This window comes from Coffea arabica, chromosome 8c, assembly GCF_036785885.1.
Source record: "Coffea arabica cultivar ET-39 chromosome 8c, Coffea Arabica ET-39 HiFi, whole genome shotgun sequence".
NCBI classification, from domain to species: domain Eukaryota; kingdom Viridiplantae; phylum Streptophyta; class Magnoliopsida; order Gentianales; family Rubiaceae; genus Coffea; species Coffea arabica.
The window spans coordinates 46,556,628-46,575,102 of record NC_092325.1 but is presented as its reverse complement, the minus strand read 5'-3'; the positions used below and the strand labels follow the sequence as shown (position 1 = coordinate 46,575,102).

The window sequence follows — 18,475 nt, the reverse complement described above, 5'->3', positions numbered from 1 at the left end:
AACTGGACAAAGTTTCCTTCTTCAACATTGTATCCATTTAAGTCCTGGATATTCCTGTAAAATTTCAGGTCAAACGGATTAGGGTATTCTGAGTTATAGACAAAATACTCAAGCCTGTTTTGAACATCAGATTCTGTGCGTTTTTAGTTTAGCTTCTGCCCGTGACTTTTTCGGTTTTGATACCGTACGATCTGGGTGTTGACTCCTTCATAAGAAATGTAGATCTTGGTTTTAGCTTCAAAAAGTATAAAGTGCGTCAAAATCCGAGTTCCGTAGCTCCCGTTATAACCAAAACAAGATCGATCGTCAGAACTGCCTTGTATCTGGACAGTTCTGACGGGTACTTTGACACTCAAATTTCGTTCTGTTCTGAGTGGATTCAGGTCTTGGCCAAAACATCAAAGTTTTAGCCTTATGTCTCATATTTCTAATGCCTTTGGAATTTCCTTATTTGGATTTGTGACCTGGGAGTTACGGTCCAGGAAACATACCCTGTCCGTTACTCTAGAGTGCGAATTCCTGAAACGGTTTTCTATACTTTCGACCTATTTCCGTCTAGATCCGGATTGAGGTGTCTTTATGAAAATTGTAACCCTTCCTCTTAGCTTCGCAATGGTACCTATGTACCTTGATCCGACACTCGTAGCCTCAATTAGACTCAAAACAGTTTTGACAGCAAAGCGATTAGGTTACCATTTCCGATTTCCGTATGCCGTTTCCGCACTCGTATGTGCCGATTTTGCCGTTTTGCTTGTTTTAAGTATGTTAGTAGCCGTTTATGATATTATGTGATGCAATCTTCTATGTCAGATGGTGGTGAGCTAGGTGGAGCCGGTGGGGCCTACTAGCTACTCTTCGCGACGCGAATTTTGTTCTTTTGTTATCCTTGTTCGTTGAGTAAGTATTCAGGCCGCTCTTACGTGTTAGTTGTTTATGTGTTTCGATATGTATAAAAAGGGTACCTAGGCGAGGGTGTACTTTATCGCACTCGACCTAAACCCTAGTTTGCGCACATATTTGTACATGACATATGTATATGAATCATTTTGGAACTAAACCCCTTGAGCTTGTGGCTCGGGGTGACTTTTGAATAAATTTTGTGAAGTTTGTGAGTTTGGGGCCCGATCTCATGACCTAGATGGACTATTCGAGCCGGTTAGGGTTTGGTCGAAGTCAGTCCAACCTGGTTGAGGTCACCAAGTTTGTGAATCCGGTTCACCGATTATGTGGACCAAGTTTGTGACCCGAGCTTGTGAACCAAACTTAATTTCGTTCGCTCGAGCAAGTTTGTGAGGTGTCTAGCCAGAGAGGGTGATAAGGTGTACGGTGGGAGTACAAGTGAAGTTCTACGGACCATTAGTTGTGGTCGACGGAGTGTCGGCAGGAGATCATACCTAGCACATGAATTGGCTTTGGAGCCACTTGTATCCTTATTATGTGATGTTACTTTTCTGCTTTTGCTTTACTCTTACTGTGTAACTGTTGTTACGTGAAATTTACGCTTTCGCCCATGTTTACTTACTAAGCATATAACTTACCCCTTTCTTTTTATTTTCCTTAGCAGGGGCCGATGCGGGGACTTTTGGCACGTACACTAATATAGTTAGGTTTGATTGTAATAGTTAGACATATAGTATGTTTGTTTTTGTTTTGGTGGTTTGTATAAGGACCCTCCTTAGGGTCTATCTTCTGCTGGTTGTGGTTATAGTATATTATAGTGGTTTGACTTGATACTTTTGAAAATGTAAATAGAACTTTTGGTGGTTGTATATATTATAAACAGTTCTCTTTTGATTTAATATAGTTTTATTAGTTTTGTGTTTCGAGTCCTAACGCGAGTTAGGCAGGCGTCCCACCGATACCCTAGGATTCGCCCTTGAGAGAAGCAGGGGCGTCACACATTCACACATAACAACAAAACTACAGTATTTTTTCAAATAATCTTCTGTGGTCTGTTGCATCCTGGATCGAGATGGGCTTGGGACGTGACAAATTCACTCAAGGTTTTGAAAGAGTTATAAAAATATTATCTGCAATAAATAATAAGAATATTTTATCGCCACTAATAGACTAACGAAAACACTTCAATCGGAAACGGAAAATCTACCTTAAACATACTTCCGCTGTCCATAAAAATGTGCAAGTTTTTTTCACGTCTTGCTCAATTAAAGTCCAAGATCGATGAGGAGATAGTTGAATTATGTTACAGATACAATTATGACCAGCAAGAATCTACCAAGATGGATAAATGAAGATGTAACTGACACGTCTAGCAAACAGATCACGCAGGTATAAATAAGTTGACACAAACAAGTTAATCTAGTCAAATGAGCAATATGCGAAGCGGCCATATATGTAGAAGTTTGGTAGCTTCAATCTACTTTCAGATCTCGCAACAGGACGTGTGACGACATCAATATTCTAGTCAACCAGAATAGGAACTTCGGACATATGATATACTCCCTTTTGAAGGGAATATAGATTTTATGAACTTCCAGTGAGCGACTTCTTCCATGGTCATGGCTATGGCATTGGACCTTCCAAAACCATGACAGACAGGTACCAGTGGGCTGACAATGAAAGAGTGGCTCATTACTAGTTAATCCATAATATACACATAAAATGCAAATTAATACTGTTTGGAAGAGATAAAGGAAGGAATTACCCTTCTAAAGATTTTGTTACTTCAGTTCTCACTGGGAGGGCTCGACTTTCATTATTCCAGTTTCTGCAGCTCTGGCGGTTAATGTATTTTCAGATGTTTCCAACTGATTCTCTTTACGAAATAGGCAAGGAACCTCTGATTCCTCATGGGATAGAATTTGCTTGTTCTCTAATCTTTGAGGCAAATTGTTAGTTTGCAAGCTCATTGAGCTAGATGCTTGCCTGTCATAGTGGAGGATCTTAGCTGATAAGTTTGGTTCAGGTGTCCCAACAATCTTTCCTGTGAGCTCTAAAGGCCTATGGAACAGCAGATGAGCCACAGTGCGGTCGATTGGGTTGGTTTCTGTCTCTGCTTCAGATGCCTTCAGAAACCTGTGACAAAATAGAATTGGAGGATGAAGGTTTAACAATGCTCAACTCCACCATGAAAATCTAGATTTGCTTCAAGTATGTTCCTGAATAAACATCACGATTTCTTTCTCTAAGCAAGAATAAACATCTTATCCAAATGCAATGACACAGTAAACAACAGTACAATCAGGACACTCTTGGGTACATGTACTGCCAACTGATAATTTCAATGCAGGATACCATTGCGTACATAACAAACTGGAGATTTCAATCTTAATGATAATCTATTCAATGCACTAACGCGGCTAAGGTAATAATCTGAAAAAATCTGCATTGGTTGTTCATTCAATTTTTCACTCATGTTCCAATTAATAACAGGATGAAGAAAATTGTCAGAGATAAATATAGTTGAAAAAATCAAAATACGCAATTAAGCATGAGAAAAATCAGAGCATACTCTGCTAGTTGAGTTCCATGCTATCAATGCAGGAGAAAAGTGAGAAATGTGAAATTGTTCCCAACTATGAAAGAACTCTTTCAGTAATTTGGTATATATGCTATCTACCAAGCACTCAAGGTAAAGATGTCAATGGCTCTCATGTGTGATACTGAGAACATCTAGGCTTCTCTCTCTCTCTCTCTCTCTCTCTCTCTCTCGTTTTAACTTGTCTATGTCAAATTACACGAATGCAACAAATAATGTAAAGTTACAAAGTGAAACCTTCTATTTGGGTGCTACTAATACACAGTTTTGGTGCTTGAAAGGAGTTGAGAAGTTTTGGAGACTTCATGATTTCTAATTGAGCTTAGAAATACAGCACTTAGAAGCATGTATGCAGTACATCGATTGTTATATAGTTATCTGGAAAGCCGCTTTGCAACTTATTTCCAAGTTATCCAGTATCCAGTAAAGCAATATAATTGATGCCTGTGAGTTAATAACTAAAACTGTATGGTTCAACAACTTTTAGGATGAAATTATGATATCATTTCAGCAATACATATCATTCATCAATATTTAGCATGAATGGCAGTAGATTCTCTAACCTGTTATGAGTGTTAATTTCTTCTTTGCTGAGAACTTCATCTCTGTTGCTCTTATTGTTACTGCTTGTATCACTGGCATTCTGCCTTTGACTAGCACTCTGAGCTAGTCGAAACAGACTATCCCTAATGCAAAGTCTTATCCTCATGTCCAACTGCAAGGAAATTAAGCACAGACTATGCGCATTATTTAGCAAGTAAATACATCCACCAGGAAAGAAACGAAACTGCAGTTGCTCTAACCTTTGCTACAATATCCTGAAGTTGATATAGTATTGAATCCTGGACTGAGCAATCATCATGCGGCACACATGCGGTATTGGAATCATCTTGTTCTATGGGTGAATTTGGCTCAAGAGACGCAACTGTTGAAAGGTTTTCCTCTGCTTCAATATTTTCTCCTTCCATAGCTGAATATTCAGTAGATGACATTTGATTGCCAAACTGCTGCTGTTGTTTCTGAATTGCAAGCATTGCTCTCATTTGCTGTCGCCTCCTTAATTTCTCAATCTTCTCCTGAGGAGTCATTGTCAAAGACTTAACAGAAGGTTCAGTAGAAGGATTCAAGTGCCCAGGAACCACATAGCTGGAAATGGCAGGCTGCTGGCTAACTTCTCCAGAATGAAATTGCGACAAAACTGGCATAGCGGTATACTGCTTTGCCATAGTACCATGAATGAAAGAAGTCAAAAGTGGACTAGAGAGATGCTTGTAATGTGAAGACTCTGATCCTTGAAATTGTGTCTGCTGACTGAACACCAAAGATGAGCTAGATTGACCCATATTTGGTGCATATGGGGCATCAAATTGAAGAAACTGGTTTCCAGTTTGAGTCCATCCTTGTAAATTCTGCAAATGCCTGCCTTCACTTTTTTCTGCTGATTTTTTCCAGCCTCTCAACTTCTTTTGCTTATTCCCCTGCATACAAGAAAACAACTAGAGCAACACTCTGATGTTCTAAAGTAAAGAAACCATTAAGAGCACATGAATAATGTACCAAAAAGGCGTGATACTGAAACAACAGAACAGCTTTTATATCTTCAGATTAGTATGAGATGATTTTTGTTTGTTCAGGTTCCCCTAGTCTTATTTGATGAACCTATATGACTTTCAGAATACCATTTTTGGTCTCCATATGACCTATTCGTCCTGTTGGGTAGATCACTCTATTTACTTTAAGGTAGTAATTTCAGTCATTTTGTTAAATCCAAGTAGTAATTTGACATGTGATATATGAACATCTAAGAAAAAGAGAATTTACTTTAAAAGAAATTCATAATTGAAGAAAACTGCAAATTTAAAAAGGCAACTTATCATGTGGCTAAAATAATTTGAAAAAGACTATTCTAGATAATGGAAATAAGTTCTAGATTATGGTTATGCAGTAGCCTTAAGGTTGACATCGGTTCCACGGAATTATAGATCTAACATGTCACAGGAAACAGACACCAAATAACAGGTCTACTTATCTTCAGTGAAAATTTTTCAATTTCACACAACAGAAAATTTGTGGCTTACTTTTCAAAGAAAGCCAGGTTATAGTTGTGGGGGAATATTGAATCTTTAAGTGATGATAACGAGAAAAAGGGTTTGGTTAAAAATTTGACAGCTGTGTCTTCAATTCTAATCACTGGAGTCAAGCAATCAAGGATAAAATATTTTACTAGGTCCTGTCTGTAAAATATACGAAAATTGCTATCTCTGAAACAATAGACCCACTAGCCATTTTTGCCTCAAGAATACAATCAAAAAAAGGGGATGAACATCTGTAGCAGTAAAACAATCTGACCTAAAACGAAAACCATCCCATGTAACTAGCAAATACTGTTAATATGGCCACGTTACTCAAATTTAAGAGAGCATAAATGAAAAAGTTCAAAGAAACTGTTACGCTAATCATGTTTTCTTTTCTACTGAATATTTCTTGCACCAATAGGTAGACTAATGACATGAAGACTGATTGTACATTCCAATTGTGTTTCTTTCTGAAGCATTATCTATAAGAATCTCTGTTTTCTTTTTGGACATAATTCTAATCTATATCTATTTTAAGCAAATCCGATAGGCAACTCATTTCCGGAGATTTAAGAAATGAAATGATAAGCAATTCCATTTCCAGGTACACCACAGAAGTAATTCTTGGTTGACAGCATTTATGGTGCTGCTGTTAACAAGAATGCACAAAGCTTCACTAATGGGGAATAGAAGCCAGCTAAAGTTCAGATAATCACTTCATGTCGATGTTCCTTTTGTGTGCCAAAAAAAATGATCATTCAAAAAATGTTTTTTTTTTCTCATTAAAATGTGGAAAGGAAAGGAACAAAGGTGGAGTAAATAGAAAGAAAGGGGTACCTTCCTAAGGATGGGAACCTCATACAAAATAGGAATTAAATTTCACCAGGAGTAGGAAAAAATATACCTTGACCATACACTCGTTAGCGACTGCAAAATTTCCTGAATCAAGCTGCAAGTTATATACTGGCTTACTTCCACTCATCTCAAAAGCTGTCTGCATTCCAAGACAAATAAATCAATTTGTTCCCAACGGCCATGTAACAGAAATTACAATGATGCAGAAGAGAGTGGACAAAAGTCAGAGTAATGAGAGAGAAGAAAATTCATCTACATCTGGCATAGCTGTAGTACCTTCTCCTTCATTGAGATATTATTGCTACTTCCGGTGTATCCTATATTTCCTGCACAAGACTTCACATTCTGCGGGACATTGGATGTCAGGAAGTTTATTTTCTCATGTCCTGGAGTAAAGCACTGGTTTTGATCTGACAGGTACTCTCCTTGAACATCAAATTGCTCTGACGTGCTCCTTAGTGAGCCTAGCCCCAGACGTGGAGAGTCACCTGACATGGGAATTGACTTCTCAGGGCTGCTGGTGACATCTTTGGAAGATGACCATAGCTCATCTGCATTAACGAGGCTTCCACGTCCAAATATCGGATCTTCATTGCTGCAAAATGTCACTTGTGAGGATATCAGGTCAGATGGTTACTGTCACACAAAACTAATTATGCAGTGTTATAGTCAGGCCTAGGTAAATTCAACATTGCTGACCATATTATTAGCACAAAAAAGATAAAATGTCGGACTGTGCTGCAACAGGAAATTCATTGTGCTCCTGTGCCAAGTCTTGACTTGGATAGAGTTCAACACTAGTTTAAAAGAGCCCCTTCTCCTCTCAATTTTACTTAAAGTCGGCAGATAGGAGGGGCAAAGAAGCTGCTACATTGTTGAAAGAAAACTGTAACACCAATACTACTTTGTTCACTTTGATCTTTTAATGATGGAGGGACATATATTGCAAATTCTGGACCGGAAAACACAACTTTTGGTAAGAGCACTTGAGGAATACTACCCCAAGTCGAATATAAGCATATCAAGAGTATGATGCCCTTTTTTTCTGTGAATTGCTTCATAAAGTATCCTGTGATGTTTAAACTTTATGCTCTATATTGGTGCTTCTGAGTTGAAATTATTAAAGAACCTCAGCACCAAGATGCATTTGCAAGGAGCAGACCAGCCCAAGATCTTTGTAAGCTTACTCATCAAAAGCCTTGGGAAGCTCAATGTAGGACTACTTTTATTTTCCTATATTTAACATGTGACTCAGGATTCATGAAAGCCAATCAATAATTTGCCAAGCAAAAAGCGATTGGAATTAAATGCAACTCTCAGAACAAGATATTAGACCCTTATTAACGTAGGAGTGAATGAAGTCCAAGAAGTCTCATGAGGCAGGAGTTAAGTCTTGAGGTATGATGAGTAAACAAAGACATTGAGTTCCAGAAGTCCTGGGGAGTAAAAGACCTCATATCATGCACTGATGAATTAAGATCAAAGGCACAGAAGTAATAGCATTAACAACTAGAAGAATAAGAATAATAAAGAATCACATGATGGGGTATGGGTGAGAGAGAGAGAGAGAGAGATTGTCTTTATATCACTATAAAAAGCACCTTAGTCACACTTCATCTCTGACATCCCCAACATGCAAAAATTCTGATGTTGTTAATATTCCCAATACTCACCCTCAAAATGTACAATAGCCACAATTTCCACCCAAGTAGGATTTCTGACTTGGGAAGATTTAGAATAACTTTCTCATAAAACTAGAATTCAATTTTCTGTTTTCATGTTTCACTAATATGTTCAGCATAAACAATTCATCCACCCTATATAAATCTATCTTTCAGTGTGTAAGACAATCAGAAAAAGAATTTAACAAATACCTACAGAGTCCAAAACAATGACGAGAAAAATCTTAATATGATAACAGACTGGTAAGTCAAGCCTAAAGCTTGTACTGGCTTTTCTGCTTGAGCAATTCACGAAAGCCCACTCATGCGGATTCACATCTAACCAAGGAGAAACTAATCAACAGATGACAAAAGGGGCTAATTACCAAGTTTCTAAGATGCAATAGCATAGAAAGTAGCCTCTTTTGATTCATTGGGTCTAAATCAGGAGAAGCACTTGATATTAATTCAAGAAAAGAACAAGGGGGGGGGGGGGGAAGGGAAATGGACATTCAAAGTGTGGAAATACAAGAGGGCTAGAAAAGGTAAAAATAGGCAACCAAACCAACAAACTTTGAAACCCAAGACACTAGCACAAGTGCTTCAGATAAGTTATGAGTTACAAATCGTCAAAATTTGGCAAAAACAAGTCTTTTCCAAAAGTAGGTGAATCATTCATAACCTATCTCATTAATCATGCATGATCCACAATAAGTACCCTTGTCTTCTCCTAACACTCAACCGCAAGTTGAAGCATGTGTATGATAGGCTCCTAATTTGACACAGAAAATATTACAGTCAGCCCTAAGACTTTATATGTCAGCTGAGTGATCCACAAACTTCACATGAAATGTTCCTATCACTTTTTAGCTACTTCCCCTGAATAAAATGACAATTAAATTTTATTTCTTCTCTTTCACAAAATAAAGTACTAGATGGAACTGGAACTGACATTTAATTGTAAGACAAAATTCATATGCTAATGATACTAAAACTGAAGCAGATGTAAAATTATCTTTGACCAAAATGTAAAATGGGGAAGAGTCAAGAATCATCCCCATTATTGTAACCCATTCATTACTTATTACCTAAAATTATTAATGAAATATATTTTGTCCGTCCTACTGGCCCTATGACCTGTGTCAAACTGGACCACCTTTTGACACCACTGTTTCTTCAGTTCAGAGAAACAATCGTTAAACAGTTTTGCAATTTCTAACAAAATTGAGGTATGCCAACTTGAAATACTAAATAAAGTTTGCTAGCTTGGCCAAAAGAGTTGAAAGTAACAATTTCTAATATTAGTGGGAAGCAGAGAGTCTTTTCTTATCACGGGCCAAAGTCTAACCAGCTACGTTAAAGGGGAAGCATGGACTGCAACTGCAACTTACTGTCACTGGCCTAGCATCTTTACTACACTATTTAATGTTGCTTACTATCTATTGAATGTGTCATAAAATAAATGAGACGGGATGTCAAGAGTGATGCATTAATTAGTCATGTTTCTGTTACAGGAACAAGGATGTGTAAGCTAGACTTGCCAATTTCTGTAGTGAGCTAGGCTTGCCAAATATCTCAACTAAGAATCTCTGACTTCTGCCACCTAGACTTCACCGTTCCTAGGCCCTCTGGCCCATGATTTAAATAGCCCTCACTAAGTTTCTCTTCTCTACACCGCTTCTCTCTAACATTACTTCTCACTAGTGTTCATCCTCTTTCTTTTACATCCAGGTTTTGTTCTCCAATCTCCAAGAAAACATAGTCCAAAGCAAATTTCGGCTTCACTTACATACGCAATTTCATATTACTAAGTAGTTATAGAAATCTTCATGGAAAAACAAAATAAGGGCAGAATCAGAGAATAAGAAGCCATATCCTCTTTAATTATATCCAGTTTTAGCTTACTAGAGAATTTTGGCAAGCCTAACTTACATTACATGATGCCCAGGTTGTAAAGATGACTGTCATTAATCATGCCAATGATCCAAATTCATCATGCCAGTTATTACATCAGTAATGACATCATGTCATTTAATCCATTCACAGCACACATTTAATAACATGGATTTCTGTGGCATCTTTTACTACACTTCTATCAGAAAGAGCTGCCTAGTACAACTAATCCAAATTCCAAGACCAGACCAGGTAGCTTGGTCTCACCCAAAACTTAGTTCCCTAACTTTTGGCCAGTAAACCAATTTTAACAACTTATATTAATTTGCTTGCATGTTAGTCCACCAACTCTTTTGAGTACAAACTACCAGCCTAAGTGATTGCTTTAGTTGTCAGAAGACAGAATAAACGTGTAATAAGCCATTCAATCAACACCACCAACCTATTTAATCAAGACACTCAGTATGTTACGCCATGCCTGAAAATAGCATGCCTAGTAGTTCTATGAGAGCTACTGTACTTAGGTTCCTGCTTTTGTCCTCATTTACCAAATAGAAATTTTTGGTTGTACATGACTCAGAATCACACTCAGACATCCCAAAACCATTATGTTGGATGAAGGAGTATTTATGGAGTAAGAGTCCACAATAATACCTGACAAGGATTATTCTATCCTTGCATGCTTGAAAGTCATACCTCATGCTAGGATAATATTGAGTTTCTCTGCACTACTACATTATAAGACAAACAAATGAAGGCCATTGTTCTGATAAATTGCTGCACCCTGGCACATTTGAATCCAGCATTCACCTTACTCACCAGAAGTTGTAGATGGTACTTATGCTCACACTTATATATGCAAAACAATGCGATTTTTACAGCTTTAGACAGAAAGGTGTCCCACACCATACACACAAATCTGGCAAGAAGAAGATTTGTGCATATCAGGAGATGCTTAAATAGGAAAAGCTTCTCAATATCTAAACAAGTGAGAGAGGAAGCCAATAAGTTATGGCATATGTGTCTGAACATGATGAAGCTGAGTTTCTTGACTTGCTCTCATCATCAAACACTTTGTGTAAAACCCTTCTCGTAAAGTAATCAAGCTAGTACTAATCTTCTCAAGACTTGTGTACTAATCCATTTGGTGAAATAATCAATCTAGTAGGTAATCTACTCTTTTTAGGATGACACTAATATGAATGTGTCCTCCTAGCAAAACATTTGACAGATTTATGAGGAGTTTCCAGAAACAGCAGTGCCACACGATGTGAATATTCCAGCATTATAGTTTATACAGGGATTTCAGAGCATGAAGAGTATTCAAGTCCTTGTACATTAGTTGATTTAGATATATCACGAGAGAGTGGTGTGGCTATATTAGATTGCTCTCTTCTTATGCCTAGAGTGATCAAGTCTAATTTCTTTTAAATCTTTACCTTGTTTATCACCAACTAAAAGAAGAAATTGCCATGTTTGATGAAAGATACATGCAAAATACCCTGGGCAGATTCACCTTCCCAGTTTATGACACAAATATGAACTTGCAAGAAGACTTTGAGCTTGAATTGTCATGTGTTGCTACCACTTTGAATTGTATTTAAGAATTTTATGGCATTTATAAGTGTGTAAAATTAGAGTCAGTGCTCATAGATTGTAATTATCTTCACATCACATGTAAGAAATTACCCAGAAAAATTCTGCAACTACTGCAGTCGGAATTTGCTCAAGTACTGTTCTGTCTAAAAGGATGCAATTGCGATCTAAAACTTCAATCTAGATTGACCTAAATCCACTGTGATGGTGTTCATGGAAAATGTGACAGGAAGAGGGAGAGAGAGCATTATGGTGTAATTACTTTAGTACTGCTTACAAAAGAGAATAAGTAATCAAGCTAGTACTAGCTTGGCTGGTCATTGGAGTTAATCAGAGAATAAGTATTTACACATAAAGTTTGATGTTGTAAGCAGGGAAGTATGATTTCAAGCCCTAGTTCAGGGAACGATACACAAAAGCTGGGATTACATAATTTTTTGCTGACACATCAATTCATTAATTTTATGCTCCCAGAGTCATTCTTTTTTCTCTTCATGACCTTCTTGGTCTTTCGATCATGTACTTTAGAGTCTGAAGAAGATGCAACGTAATTATAATAGTTTTCTATTTTAGTTTCAATTATTAAAAAAAAAAAAAAAAAAAAAAACCTGTACCACTGCAATAGCTCAACCAAATTAGTTGTCCTCAGACGCTCTTCAAACCCATGACTGACCTTGTTATAATTGACTGTGAATTTAATCTCATTGAAAACATCATCAGAACAAAATGGGGAAACGAAGTGAGAAAAATAGGTATTAGAACTTCATGTGGTCATTAATTTGTTGCAGCATACTTGCAGGGAAATCAACAGAACAGAAAACTAAAACCATTGTTTCTCATGGTACATTTGACTCAGTATAAAGAGGATGGCAAAACTCCGATAAGATTATTCGAGGTTTGCATTGGCTTCTTAAGGTTCCACCATAATTTTGCTATTTTGACTTCAGGGGCCCATGTTGATAGCCAAATGAGTCAGAATTGTACATGAAAATCACATCTTCTAGCAGTTTCTTGGCAAGCTGTAGCATCTAATTCTGAAACTACAAAGAGTTGGATGATCATGTCCTGAACAAAATTATTCCTCCGTACTCTGCTTTAAAGTTTTCAGTTTCCATTTCTAGGTGTGAGGAGTTCCAGCCTCAAGATGTTCACCTATGGTTTTAGATGTACATGGGATGTAGTTCCACCTTTGGCAAGAAAAGAAGACTTGAAACCCAATCGCATGTACTTTGTCCACTTTTTATCGATAGAGTTCATCTTTATAATTTATTGAAAATGCTTATGCAAAGTGATTGACCGGCTTAACCTCAAGGGTTAGATCAAGTCTTTCTTTATTTATTGTCAAGTGGTCTAGAACAATAGATGACATGAATTTTGAATTTAACATTACAGCAAAAGTATAATGTATGAGTAAATCTTATATACACTGACAATGTATACACTATCACCATTGGATTCATGACATGTGTGCAAATATTGAATTTCAAATTCAAATTTTGTATAATTATCATTCATCCAACGCTGACAGTATATATACTATGAGTGTAGGAAAGATTAATCCTTAATTGTATGAACAAAACTAAGAATGAGAGAGAATTTTGCATTACCTAAAGATCCTCTCAAGGTCCTCAAAGCTCCCAACACTAGCCCAACCATAATCAACAAAATCGCCTTGCTCACTATCATCAAGAGGGCTCTGGAAAATTTTAGAAGCATTATCGAGAGGAGCAGCCTTGTCTTCTGGGGAAATTTTGACAGTCAAAAAGTGAAACTTTATAATAACAACATACAAAGGGAAATTATCTCCATGAATAGATTATGCACTGCATCTTAAATCATGTTTGCAAATATCTGTTACATTATTGGATGTTTCAGTACCCATAGTATCTTCATTAGCCTTTGCAGCACCTGGTAACGAGAGATCAGGCCATGAGTCCACACCAAATTCCATTGCAGAAAGATCTTCATTTGTGTCATATTGGGAACTGCATTGTAGTTTTACTCCATGTAGATCACTTTGTGTAGCAGGTTTCTTCTGTTCAGCAGTTTTTACATCTACAGCTTCCTGATTCTTTTCTTTCTTAATACAATCTCCATATGAACCTAGAGATTTTTCTTCATTTGCATCTGGATATGGAACAATATGATCCTCACCTTCCCCAGCCTCACCCCATATAATATTTGACAGCTGAAATGCAACAGAAAATATGTGGAATCTCATGACTTAAGAGCAGAATGAGTAGAATAAATAGAAACAGCATATCTTCACTACATTGTAAACCATTAAAGTGCATATACTAATTCACGGCAACAAAGATATGCATAATTGCTCAATGATATAGATATATAGATAGAAAGATAGAGATATAGATTGATAGGTAGACACACACAGAAAAACCCACATCCACACCCCTAGAATTTAGCCTAAATTGACCTGGTTCAAAGATTCTTCTTTCCAATAGTCAACTTATTAGAGAAACCTTAACACCTAAAAATTGCTAACACATGACAATATTAATAATCAAACTCTTTTTGCTTGCAATCATTAAAGAGTTAATTAATCACCCAGGCCATTTATCTTCCATATAAAATTTGTATTCAGTCCAGTGATCTTAAATCTTAGGTTTCCTTGTAGTCATGCCTTGTTCAACTGCTTTCTATCCTGATATGCAGCAACTTTTGTTTCAGACAAATAACTTCATCAATGAAATGAAATTAACTTCTTGAGTAATATGATCATCCTCATGAATCCCCTACCCCAAAAGAAGTCCATTCCTGAAGAATTAGGGACCTTCTGCCAAGACAAACTACTGCTTGCATGCTATAGTATGATGAGCAGAAATTTGAGACACATATTACAACTATAATGGGAAGAAACCTTCACTTGTTAAGTTTGGCGTCTAACTTCTTCCTCCCAGGTTCATCACATAATATGCATGTGTCTTCATTCTGCAACATCTCTTTGTTTGGCAAATTTGAGCATTACTGGATAATGTATGATGTCTTGCTCAAGTGCCAACATAAATCATTCCTTCAAGGGTACTGTCCATGCTTCATATACAGAGAAATTTTAGTGATCCAGCTATGCTTCTAAGCAATTTGCTCTTAATCATGAAGTGCATCACTCATCGCCAGGCTCTTGGATGCATGAGGTCAACCAATGTAGTGGAGTAGGTATGCTAAGCATCTAGAGCCCTTATATGAGGTATATCCAAGGATGAACAACTGCAGCTTTACTGCTCTACAAATTTAGGTGATTCAGAATCTAGAAGCGGTCTTACAAATGGAGTCTAGGCTTCAGGATATCGGTTAGGTTATCCTTAGAGAGCATATCCAAACAGTTGCTCTAAAAATCAGAAACCTGCATTCATCATGTAGCAGCACAACACAGTTTGTGCCCATATTAGTCCATGCAATAGATTGAAAACAGGTCTTGCTCATGATCATAAATAGGCTAATTCTCGAGGCTATTAAATGTTGGCATCTATAATCTCCTTACGACTTTCGATCCCTCAACTTCCATGGGGAACCACGGCAAACCCATCTCAACTCCTAAGCAAATTGTTTGCCAGTAAGACCAGCTCATACAAGATTGCGATAAACTCTAAAGTTGGAATGGAAACGGTAAGTGGGACATGGAGAGGCAAACGTTATATGGCAATATATGTGAAAAAACTTCCATACCTTATGTAAATTTTGAAGGCAGTGAAGTCTAATTTTGTTAATGATATGTACGAAATACTAATACTTTGAAGGCAAAATTACTGAAACTCTAAATTCTTGGGATGCTGCCCACCCCCCACCCTCATGCTTCCTCTGCATGTATGGCCCAAAGAAAGTGCAAAGACAATAGAAATTTCCACTTAAGGCTTCCTTTCAACACATAGCAATTCAAACATATCCAAGATCTGACACCAAAGAACATTAGGTAACCAAGGAGTAAAAACGACGTTGATCAAGTTTTGCTCCCGGCTTTGGAGTCTCCCAACTAGACTAAGTGCTTTACAGGAACTCCTGATTCAGCTCATTTGAGAAACTAAAATGCCTTAAGACAAGGGTGCATGTATGAATCAAACAATTATGACACGCATTCCCATCATAACTAACACATGCAGGAGCGAAAAGGACTACATAATTCATTACATTACAGATCCTCTTTAGCAAACCACTATTTAACTATTCTGCTATTTTCCAGAAATTAAGGAAACAAATTTAGCAGAAATCTGTGGCTGTCTGCCACAATTGTGTCCTCATTATATGCACAAAGAAGAAACTTTGCATCAATTTGTAGATGAGATAAGAAGAAAATTTCAAGCAGTAGGAAGACGACAAAGAAACCATGGGACAGAAAACATACTACAAATAAAGTCATCCTTCCAAGGTCCTATAGACTGCACAACAATAAGTATTTTTTGAGCTCCATGAAGTTTACATTTATAAGACTACCTAAGCACAAGATGGCTTTCAATAGCTATGGACATAAAGAAATAGATTAAGATACAGGAAAGCCTATCCAGCTTTTAGTCCACCAGCCAAACAAAAAAAAAAAGGAAATTTCAAACTCTTCTAATCTATCTAGAGATGGAAGTATTATCTAAAATAATAGATGTGCAACACATTAGTCCAAATACTTGTATAAACATCCATTTCCAAATCATTTGTTTTCAATCTCGTCCAAAATTAATCTGCAACAGTTTCTGTGTTGCTACATTAGCATTACCCACACAAAAGGAAAACATCAAGGAAAATGCCTGTCCTTTTCCTTCTTTTGCACAAGGTGCATATTAGCTAAGAGTCCATAACTTTGTAGTTATTGGTACCTTGATGCATATTAAAATTGGATATAGGTGCTATGTGCTATTTGTTTATATTAAGACGTACTTCTGAGGTTTTCTAGCAATTTTATGTTGTAAATGGGTGCGAACTTTTTAAGGTTTTCCTTTTATCTCTTTATCCTCTGTAGTACAGGCAATTAGACTTTGGTTGAATCTGTGTTTTCTCACAAGAATAGGATGGTTAAGAAAGGTCAAACTCATTCAAATTGCTTGAAGATGGATATGGGATTCTGACAAATTTGAGGCTACTGTGTTCAGTGATTTAGCTCTGTGGTTTTTTAGCCCTAAATGTGGATGTCTTGCTGCAAATCCAATTTTCAACTGGACCTTCCCCGATATACAATCAAATGTGGAAATCTACTAGCATATGTATCTTTCTTTTATGAGAATTCCTCCTAGAAAGAGCACTTATGCATTCTCTATCAACTAATAATGGGTGCCCCAACTGCTCAGCAACCAAACCTGATACTCAGCGCTTGTTGAATAATGCCATCTACTCAAGGAAATCTAAGTAAAATTGGCAAAAACCAACTACCTTAGTTTCTGTACCTGATCTCTGCTGGACACACACAACTGCCGTAGCAACTTTTCAGGGTTTACCATGATTACAAGGTGCAGTTTTGAGCTACAATCTAAATTCATATACCTGGAGTTGTTTGGGCACTGTATCCCAAGCATATTTCAGCTAGGAAATGCCAGTTCAAGATTAGTTCAAAAAATAAACAAGTCAACCATTGAGGATGCTTTAATAATCAAGCTTGACTCAAACTCAGATTGATGACTTTCAAGCATGTGATCCAAGAGTCGTAAACCACAATCTCGTATGCGCACAAAATGATCAAGCAACTCAATCTGAAAATTAAACTAAGCTCAACCACAGCAGCAATACAAGCGAACAATAAACATATTAAACTGGATACTGTTTAGCTAGTTAGGAAATTAAACCAAGATTTAGCAAACACAGAGTGAATAGTGCCCAATATTTTTCAGATTCCACTCTCAAAAACTGAAATTAGTATTCTATGACTTGTAACAGAACAAGGAAACCCATAATATGTGGAAGCACAATAAGAATCTCATTAATTCCCTAACAAAACAAGTATGAACTCATCATAGGCAGCATGAAAACCTTACAGATTTGTGATCACACATAAACAAACCAACACCACGATAAGGCTAGAAACCTAAAAACCTTTAACCTTAAAAAAAATGAGATGCAAAAAAGAATACGCAAATAACCAACAAAACAAAATTATTTTATTGCCTTGACATGGCAAGACAGAAAAGAAGAATTAAAAAAAAAATAATCCAATTAAAAAAAAAGCTAAAAGAAAAATGAGTTAATAACTATAAATTATACATTTTAGTCAATTAAATCTTTGTTTCCAATTATCATTTCTTTGTTTCCTTCATTTTCTCTAAACATAGGCAATAAATACTTTTAAAAAAAAAGACACCAAATGAAAAATCAGTCTTGCGGAAAAATTACCTCTTCGTCGTTCCAATCAAACATAGCTAAAAAATCCACGAACGATAACTACTCCAAACCGAAAATTCACCGCCTGCTGCTTCAAACTTAGTCCAAACATCTCCAGTTCTTTCAACTAAGTTATCTCCAGAACGGCGCCGTCGAAGGACACGCTAGAGAGCATGAATCAGAACACAGAGAGAAACAAACCTCTTTTCAACAAATCCAATCAAAAACAGGTAAATTATTTTTATTTTATTTTCAATTTTTTCTAATCGTGCAATGAAAAATGCAAAACCAGGAACAGCACTTTCTTTCTTTTTTTCCCCTTCTTTTGAACAGTGGAGAGAAAAGTGTAGAGAGAGAAAGTGTGTGGTGCAGTGGTGCTGTTGCTGGAAGACTTTGTGAGGCAGAGGACTGTGGAGGGGAACGCGTGGGGTCCACGTCACGTGGGGCGAGGCATGAGGTTATGGTCTGCTGCTCTGACACGTAGGCATGTGTGTATCTAAATTTGTGGCTCTCGGCCTAGGATCTATTACAACGTTTCTATTGGTGTGCAGAGATTGATATCATGTGAATTTACTTAAATAACC

The 18,475-nt window shown here is 37.0% G+C and overlaps 1 protein-coding gene across 12 annotated transcripts; it reads right to left on the bottom strand.

Annotated features, from left to right (window-relative positions):
• Positions 1-2,104: 2,104 nt before the first annotated feature.
• On the bottom strand, positions 2,105-18,301 carry LOC113727297 (protein LNK2-like). Of its 12 annotated transcripts, none has more exons than XM_072062525.1 (9): positions 17,904-18,301; positions 13,488-13,767; positions 13,187-13,319; positions 6,706-7,024; positions 6,479-6,568; positions 4,303-4,995; positions 4,063-4,214; positions 2,666-3,036; positions 2,105-2,570 (listed from the first exon to the last, which is right to left on the bottom strand). In XM_072062525.1, the coding sequence occupies exons 1-8, from the start codon at positions 17,925-17,927 to the stop codon at positions 2,694-2,696; spliced, it is 2,034 nt and encodes a 677-aa protein (XP_071918626.1). In that variant the 5' UTR covers positions 17,928-18,301; the 3' UTR covers positions 2,105-2,570; positions 2,666-2,693. The 12 variants fall into 12 exon arrangements, with proteins under 12 accessions (XP_071918626.1, XP_071918628.1, XP_027107168.2 ...); XM_072062527.1 differs by having other exon boundaries at positions 13,187-13,316; XM_027251367.2 differs by having other exon boundaries at positions 13,187-13,316; positions 13,458-13,767; positions 17,904-18,300.
• Positions 18,302-18,475: the final 174 nt, after the last annotated feature.

Excerpts from the sequence above, each read along its gene's own strand:
- LOC113727297 (XM_027251366.2), bottom strand. The coding sequence starts at position 17,927 with ATGTTTGATTGGAACGACGAAGAG. Across the intron at positions 7,025-13,186 it reads GACCTTGAGAGGATCTTTAG|CAATGAAGATCCGATATTTG; the intron begins GTAATGCAAAAT and ends GACATTTTGCAG. Across the intron at positions 3,037-4,062 it reads GAAATTAACACTCATAACAG|GTTTCTGAAGGCATCTGAAG; the intron begins GTTAGAGAATCT and ends ATTTTGTCACAG.